Source organism: Brassica rapa, chromosome A06, assembly GCF_000309985.2.
Source record: "Brassica rapa cultivar Chiifu-401-42 chromosome A06, CAAS_Brap_v3.01, whole genome shotgun sequence".
NCBI lineage: Eukaryota > Viridiplantae > Streptophyta > Magnoliopsida > Brassicales > Brassicaceae > Brassica > Brassica rapa.
This window is the reverse complement of record NC_024800.2, coordinates 6140271-6148426: the sequence shown is the minus strand read 5'-3', so window position 1 is coordinate 6148426 and position 8156 is coordinate 6140271. Positions and strand designations below refer to the sequence as shown.

Below are 8156 nucleotides of genomic sequence, written 5' to 3'. Positions count from 1 at the left end.
TCAAGCGAAAGAGACAAAGAGTGCAGTGAGTAAGACTCATCAAGAGAAACCCACATCATCATCAACGCTTCCAGCTGTCTCATGGAGTAATACTAATTACCCCAGCAGTTTTTATCAATTATATCACGCGCCGCAGACGAAAGCTCAATCTTGTCCCCTCCATGTCGGTGAGAAAAAGAGCAAGAAGAGAAAGGAGACAAGAAAGAGCAAGAAGAGGAAGGAGAAGATCATATGGTCTTGGTTCTCTTCAGGGTTTTTAAAGAGTAACTTGCATTGCTGCGGCAGAAGCAGAGAACTAAAAGCTATAGTTATGTGACTTTTTGCATTCTTTCTCTCGTATCAGTCTCTTGATAAGCCATCATACAGTGCGTGTTGACATCTAAACAATTATAAACTTATAAGTCCCTAATGTTTTCTTACAGAAAAGATTATCCACTTTTTTTTTTGCTAAACTGTAAATATCATATTAATGATTTTAAAACTTACAAAAAGTCTTAGATTTGTTACACCCAACAAAAGTTAGAAAAAAAAAAAACAAGGTGGAAGGAAATACATTTAAAAACACGTAAATCAACCAATTTGACAAAAGGTTTCTGAATTGTTTCTTCTGCCTTCTTGCTGCAATTGTGTTTCATTATATGCTCCATTTAAAAACACCTAAATCAACCACTTTTATTATATGCTCCACTTTAATTCACTAACTAGATTTTAACTCGCACGTCCGTGCGGATATTTTTTAATTTTATAAATGTATTTGAAATTATTACAAAGTTTTAAATATATAATTTTCATTTTAGTGTTATATACTGTATAATTCTATAATATTATTGTTTATATTTCTTATTCGGTATTATTAATATATAGTGATTTATTTAATACATTGTACTTTGTTATTAATTTTTTACTACTAATATATTTTCATGTTAGGTACAATAAAATAACAATATGAAATAATTAAATAGAGAACCTCCTTCAAAATACGTTTTTTAATTTATACATTTTCCAATAATACATATTTAAATTATTTATATTATAGAAAAGAAATATGTTTAAGAAAAAACTAATTTTAACATCTATCATTTTAGTATTTTATTAAATTTAGAAGTAAAAAACTTATTTGTTCAAATAATATAGGTTTATTATTTTAGTAAATTTATGTATAGTAGCATCTATCATATAATTTTCATAACTTTTATTGATATAGATATTTTTTGGATGTTATTATATTAACTTTTCTTGCATTTTTAGTTAAGATTTCAAAAAATATTATATTACTTTAACTTTTTACAGCATACATAATTTTTTCGTGGTGTTTCAAAAAGTTATTTATTATTATATTTCATCTTTCCAAAAATTTGAAATATTATCATTTTGAGTGAGAATATTTATTTTCAAAATTTTATATTTTGTCAATAAAACTTTGGAAAATTAGACAACTATTTTGTGGGAATTTCATGTGTGCCACTTTCGTGGTACCATTATTCATTTTTACCACCATTAAAATGACATTTTCAAAAATATTTTTTTCATTAAGTGACAAAAGACTTTTATATCATTGTTATATATATAATAATTATTATTTAAATAAAAAAACAATTTATGTTTTTGAATTATACTTTTACAAATTCGAACTTTTTAATAAATTTGTTTTTGATTTTTTTTTTCAAAATTTCTTTTTTGAAAATCAAAAGTTATGTTTGAAACTATTTTTTTAAATTTTTAATATTTTTAAGTATCTATTTATATATTTATTAGAATCCTAAATTTCACATTCCAAAATTTTTACCATACCACTTAATTCTAAACCTTAAATCTAGATTAGTTAACCTTAGTGATATAAATGTCTTTTACCCTTTATTAAAAATGAAAGTCATAGGGGTTAGTGTAAACATAAAAATTAATACTATAAATGTGGTATTTTTGGCAATTTAAATTATTTTTGAGTTTGAAAGATTACATAAATTTTAATTTTTTTGTGTTACTACATTAGTATATTATTTTATATTTTTTTGGTAATATTTTCTAAATTTTTCTCAACGAATTTTGTATAATTAAAAAATATAAATTTATAGTTAAATGATTTTTTATTAATATTTTAAATGAACTAGTAAAATTTCAAAGTTTTATAATAACATATATTTTAAATAGTATATTAACTAAAGGTTATTATATACGATTATATTTTGCATATTAACATTTTAAACAAGATATTATATAGTTATAGATATAAAAGTTTAACCTATGTTAATAAATTTATTTTTGTATTAAAGATAATATAGTTTACGAATTTTAACTTAGTTTAATGAAGAGTGATAAATTATTTAAATGAAACAATTTAAATATTTTTTTAATTTATCTATTTAATATAATTTGGTCATATTTAATTCATATAACATTTCTATTTACATATTATAATTATAAAATTTATTAAAATAATATAGAATTTTTTGTTTTTTGTTTTATAATAAATTGTTTGGTAATTTATAATATTGATTTATAACAATATTATAATTACTAATTATGAAATTAATTAATGTGTTTTTTTTTGTAACCAATTAATGTGTTATTTTATAAAATTATTTAAACTAAGATTTTGTTAGATTTTTTTCTAAACAGATATTGTTATAATAAAAAGAATCAAATTTATAGTTGATTTATTATTAATATAAATAATCAAATATATCATATCAATTATTTTTTAAGTGATCATATAATAACTTATTAATAGTAGATAAAATAAGAATCTAAATTAATAGATTAGGTTGAGAACGGTAATGAGAGGGGTCGACCGGTCGAGTAATGGCATTGGAAGAAAATTGCACAACTATTTTGACTTTTATAATTATTAGAGTCAGACCAAACACACACCTTTTTTTTTTCCAGACCAAACACACACTATGTCCATATAATTACAAGACATACATAGATCGTCAAATTATTATTACAAGATTTTTTTTATTTTGTTAAATGACAAGAATAGCCTTACTGCCAGAGAATCCGTATAACGGCTGGAGAGGGATGAATCATAACTTCTCCCATCTTTGACAAACGCAATAATTTTCAAAGCCAAAGGAAAAGGGAAAACGTAAAGGGGGCAGAGGAAGGAGCCCCTCTTCTTCTTCTTCTTCTTCTTCTTCTTCTTCTTCTTCTTCTTCGTGAAGAAGCTGTTTCAGCCTCATAAAAAAAAAGGAAACGACCTTTGTTAAAATCTTATCATCATCAGGTAAGTTAATTTTCTGATTCGGTAAATGCTGGATTTTGTAACTAATTAAGATATATTCGTTGTTGATTGGTGGTGTTATTTGAGAAGGATCATCAAAATTCTCGAGCTTCCAGATCTATCCGGAGCTAATCCTTGGTTTAATAAATCGTTTTTTTACTTTAATCGATGGGGTAAGATTCTCCTTCCACTCTCTGTTTTGGCTATTTGATTGATTGCGGTTTGATGCTGTGTTGGGTTCATGATAGATAAAAACCTTGTTAAGATTGTTTTGGCATATTCAGACAAAAGTTTTGAAACTGAAAATAGAGGATGATGAGAAGTTGTGTGGGTTTTGTAACAGAGCAGTGGCTGCGTGGCTTGCTACAGAGAACCCAGATCAACTGAAACTCCTCTAAAGGATCCACCTTTCAATCCCATAGCTCAAACGGTTAAGAAGCCGAGCGTCTCTGAAGATCTCTGGTCAACGAGCACTGTTGATATGGACAACATCACCTTCCCTTCCCAGGGAGGAAGCATATCATCATCAAACCAGACTTTTGATTCTCAATCCGCTGCCAGAAACTCAAATCCACCTCATGAGTTTGTAAACCAAGGTAACACTTTCCCCCCGCCCCCCGCTTTGGATTAAGGGCTGTTCGTTTGGTTGCCGCAGTTACCGGCGACAGCGTCAACATTCTGCGTCAACTCTTGTTCGTTTCGTTGACGCAGGAACCGGCGGCAGCGTCCGAACGCTGCGTTCTGCGGCTGACGCCGATAAAACCTGCGGTCGCGATATGATATGCGGCAGCGTCAGCGTCTACGAAACGAACAACAACTGTCTTCATTGACGCTGCCGCCGTCGCTGACGCTGCCGCCGAAACCTGCGGCAACCAAACGAAGGGCTTTAGTGTATAGTGTTTTGGAGAATGGTGTGTATATATATGAAGTGTGTGTTGCAGGGATTCTTCTATGGAATCAGACAAGGGAGCGTTGGGTGGGGAAGGAAAGAGCTAGTAATCGCAATCGTGGATCCAAGATAAAGTGAGTGGCGGCTTCATTAGTCTCTTCAAAAGCCCAAGGCTGAATACGGTTTTAACATTTTATATGTGATTAAACACTGCAGTTGGAACACAGCATCGTATGATAGCTTGCTGGGGAGCAACAAGCTATTTCCCCAACCTATTCCTCTCAGTGTAAGTTAATCAAACTCCTTTGAGTAGTGGAAAATCTCTATCAGTTTGATTAGACTAATGCTAATGATGAAAACAGGAAATGGTGGATTTTCTAGTGGAGGTTTGGGAACAAGATGGTCTATATGACTGATGAACAAGACACTTACATACAAATTGGTTCGGACATTTCCGATTTTTGTTTGGTTTGATTTCTGAATCCCTTGTTGGGAATTGAAAACTGGAGAATGTGGCTCATACGTTTTCACCTTTAAATGAAAAAAATATATATATATATTGTACCTTCTTTGAAGTAAAAAAAGTTTAAGACTGATGCCTCGTTTGACCAATAGGTCTGTAAGACATGTCTCTTGCCACCATGTGATCATTAGTTAAAGATACAGTTCTTATTAATAAAATGTAACTGTAGATCGCTCATGTCATGCACAAATGGACCCTACGATGCTATGTGCCATGATTTGCTTGATATGGACGGGAATAAAACATGTTATTGAGGTAACTCTCTACTTCTTTTCACTCTGCGTTTGATGATTTGGATGCAAAGTGAACATTATCTAAGAGGTGAAACACACAAGGCAAGATCATCTTATTACGAAAGCGCAGCTCTTATAGAGCGTATGATATCGGTGAGGGAGACGACTCCTTTAAGCATACCCTGATGGTTCACAACCCACACTCTGTGCACTCCTCTGGTGACCACTTTCTCTACTGCTTCCTCCATAGTCGCTTCTTCAGTGCAACTCACAGTCTCCCTCTCATTCACTGTAACCTTCTCCGTGAACTCCAGAGCAGAGAGCGGTAACCACGCCTGAAGCTCAGGCAAACGACATGCTTTTATATCCGTCGCGGAGAACGTACCAATCACCTTCCTATGCCTCCCCTGCAATCCCAAAACACACACAATGAAGAATACACTCTACATAATACATAATCAAGAATATATCTAAAAATACATTGATAAGCTGAAGATGGTCCTCTTCAGCTACATCAGGGGCGTGAACGATGGGGACGGCGTTGAGCAAAGCAGCCTTCATAGACTTTATGGCACTGGAAACACTCGTACTCGCCGTTACGGCGTAAACGGACTCGTTAACAGCTCGGAGATCAGATATAGAGCGTGACAGAACATCCTTGAGGTCATCAAAGTGATGGTCTCTCAGGAACCGCAGGAGATCCATCTGAGTAAGCATCCTGTAAGCAGAGGAAGACTCAACCAACTCAACTCCTGAGATAGTGTTACTACTCTCTATGCTGCTCTCAACTGGCACCAACGCTCGATGTATCCCTTTGCTAAACACTTCCATACACTCCAACAAGGTGGTGCTAGGGTTCAGCGTCCATAAGCTAAGTCCCTCGAGGCAGTGACCGATGATTGAAGACACCTGAGAACCCATCTTGCGGTCAAGATCGGTGGGATCGGAGAGGTTGTGTTCTCCGCCGGCGATGTGAGCAAGTATGTCGAGCATCGTGAGGATACCTATGTAGTGTTTACGTACTGCTCCGGTTTGTTTATCAGACTCCATGATCATGGAGCCTCCGGCTCCGATCCAGTGTCCCGGAGGTGCGGCCACGGGGAGTGAGGAGATGGAGTTGGCTACTAATGTGTTCATTGCGTGGGAGAGTGTTGCCGTGTAAGGAACCTCCACTAGCCTTCGGTTTCCGGCCGTTAGATCTTTGGCCGTGATGTTGATCAAGCGGCTGTGATCTTCTTTGCTCTTCTCTTGTTGCATTGTGAATTAGTCTGGAAAAGTGTCTGAAAGTGGCTTGGATGCAGGTAACGTGTTGGTTCTCGAACGTTTTTAAAAGTGTTGTTGATGTTTGGCTCGAGTTTTGAAGTTAATGGATTAGGACAAGGATCTAAAACCCACGTGGCGACCAATGGTTACTCGTTTCATGCAACACCTGGCAATACAGCTGGTCTCGATGAGATATTTATTTTATTTTCCGAGGACACCGAACGGTTTGGGATTACTAGTTTCGCGCGGGGGCCCAGTAGAGTTAGTGAGAATACTTGGGCCTTAGCGCTCGGCCCATTATTGTTAATTACTAAACTACCCCTTCCTCTCTCGTTTGTCTCTGTTTCTTAAATTCAATCTCCAAGAGAGAGGGAAAGAAACGAGAACTGAAGAAGCTCGAAGATAACGAGAGAGCCATGGAAGTGGCGCGATTGTGAGTATCTTCTATACGTCTTTCTTTTTTTTTAATTCTCTGTATAAGCCAGCTTCAACGAGAGTGATTGTTCGAAACTTGGGTCGAATCGAGACTCTGTGATTTAGGGTTTTCTTTATTTCGTTTCGCATTGATTAGATGTCTATAGCTACGATGAAATCATCTCAGCGAGTACGGATGTGAATTGATCTCAAAATTGCTTCTTTATTGATCGATTTCATTAGGATCTTTGACTGTGATAGTTTTGTGCGCTTATTGATGTGTCTTCCTGCGATGTAGTGAAGAGAATGGATTTGAGGAAACCACCCACATTGCAGAATCAGTTTCTTGGGATGATCTGGAGAGATACGCTGCTAGTAAAGCCGGTGGGTCTTCTGAAAGACACCAATCCTGGAGATCTCACCAGCACGACTCTTCTAGAAAAGGTTATCCGCATAAAGTTTCATTCTTTAACTAAGTTTTTGAGTTATTGTATTGTATTGTTAGTAGCTGATGTTACAAGCATAATTATATCTCTAATTGCTTTAGATGAAGAATCACCTGGAGACTTGTACGAACTGTGGAGGCAAGAACAGAATATCATAGCTGCGAGACTAGACAAGGAGCTTAAATCAAGGTGGGAGCTTGATGAGCTGATTGAAGAGCAGCTGAGCAGATACCAGTCGCATTACTTCAAGACCATGGTTTCAACCTCCTTGAAGGACGTCTCTAACCTTCTCATGCCTACGTGGATACCGCCTCATGAGCTGGCTGCTGTGTCCTGGCTTGGAGACTGGCGTCCCACTTCCATTCTTGACCTTGTTCGTATACTGGCTGCGCAGAATCCCAACTTCTCTCTCTCTGAGGCGAGTGAACGTGTGCTCTCTCAGCTTACCCGTGAGATACGTATTGAGGAGGCTGTGATCGATGAGGAGTATGCAGAAATTCAGGCCACGTGTGTTCTCCACCTCCCGTTTTCACCGCTCTGCAATGCTCAGTCGCGTGAAGATGCTTTAGGTTCGGTGCAGGAGCTGTTTGGAAACATCAATAAAGTCATCTCAAAGGCACAACGACTCAGGTTTGCGTTTCTCTCCATCACAAAGAAAAGGAATTGTTAGTGATGAACTAAAAAACAAAGGAATGTTATTGTCTTATAGTCCGGTTGAGTTAAGGGAATGTTTTGAATAGCAGATATGAGAGAGTATTAATTAAGCTATGTGATGTGCAGGTATAAAGTGTTGGAACTGGTGATGAAGAAGCTGCTGAATCAAACAGATACAGCCGAGTTTGTGGTCGCATTTGCAGGGATTCAAGACGCCATACACCAGTTCGGAGAGCAGAAGAAGCTAAAAAAGCAGTACCCGACAGTTTCTTTTAAGGGATCAGGATCATCTAGTTGAGAGCTGCGTAGGAAAACATTCGAGAGCAAAACTAAAATCTGCCAGCTGCTGATTACATTCCTGGAAACACTCCGTCTTCTTATCAACTCATATAGTCCATGTACAACAGTATGAAACCTGAAACTAACCATGTATAAACAAAGTTACAAACAAGTTCCTGTTTTTGTTTGTTTGTTCCTTTAAACATTTTAAAGCAAGTCTGCGTCATCTATACGT

At 35.7% G+C, this 8156-nt stretch overlaps 4 protein-coding genes across 7 annotated transcripts in view; 3 read left to right on the top strand and 1 right to left on the bottom strand.

Moving 5' to 3' along the window:
- Positions 1-2428, top strand: part of LOC103872627 — a gene marked incomplete in the record, with an annotated part of 6951 nt that extends 4523 nt beyond the window's left edge. Inside the window, 1 exon segment of the mRNA XM_033273183.1 lies at positions 1-2428. Within this exon segment, the coding sequence (XP_033129074.1) occupies positions 1-316 (316 nt within the window).
- A 522-nt stretch (positions 2429-2950) lies between these two features.
- LOC103872326 lies at positions 2951-4703 on the top strand. Of its 3 annotated transcripts, none has more exons than XM_009150674.3 (6): positions 2951-3223; positions 3311-3393; positions 3569-3816; positions 4162-4243; positions 4326-4395; positions 4472-4703. In XM_009150674.3, exons 2-6 carry the CDS (start codon positions 3389-3391, stop codon positions 4523-4525), a joined length of 459 nt encoding a protein of 152 aa, XP_009148922.1. In that variant the 5' UTR covers positions 2951-3223; positions 3311-3388; the 3' UTR covers positions 4526-4703. The 3 variants fall into 3 exon arrangements, with proteins under 3 accessions (XP_009148922.1, XP_009148923.1, XP_009148924.1); XM_009150675.3 differs by having other exon boundaries at positions 3564-3816; positions 4472-4686; XM_009150676.3 differs by lacking the exon at positions 3311-3393 and having other exon boundaries at positions 3014-3223; positions 3564-3816; positions 4472-4686.
- A 43-nt stretch (positions 4704-4746) lies between these two features.
- On the top strand, positions 4747-8137 carry LOC103872325. 2 transcript variants are annotated; one of them, XM_009150673.3, is made up of 4 exons: positions 4747-4887; positions 6841-6986; positions 7090-7618; positions 7769-8137. In XM_009150673.3, exons 1-4 carry the CDS (start codon positions 4877-4879, stop codon positions 7938-7940), a joined length of 858 nt encoding a protein of 285 aa, XP_009148921.1. In that variant the 5' UTR covers positions 4747-4876; the 3' UTR covers positions 7941-8137. The 2 variants fall into 2 exon arrangements, with proteins under 2 accessions (XP_009148921.1, XP_009148920.1); XM_009150672.3 differs by lacking the exon at positions 4747-4887 and adding an exon at positions 6358-6561.
- On the bottom strand, positions 4958-6165 carry LOC103872324 (SNF1-related protein kinase regulatory subunit gamma-like PV42a). The gene is made up of 2 exons (XM_033273182.1): positions 5346-6165; positions 4958-5272 (listed from the first exon to the last, which is right to left on the bottom strand). The coding sequence occupies exons 1-2, from the start codon at positions 6120-6122 to the stop codon at positions 4982-4984; spliced, it is 1068 nt and encodes a 355-aa protein (XP_033129073.1). The 5' UTR covers positions 6123-6165; the 3' UTR covers positions 4958-4981.
- Positions 8138-8156: the final 19 nt, after the last annotated feature.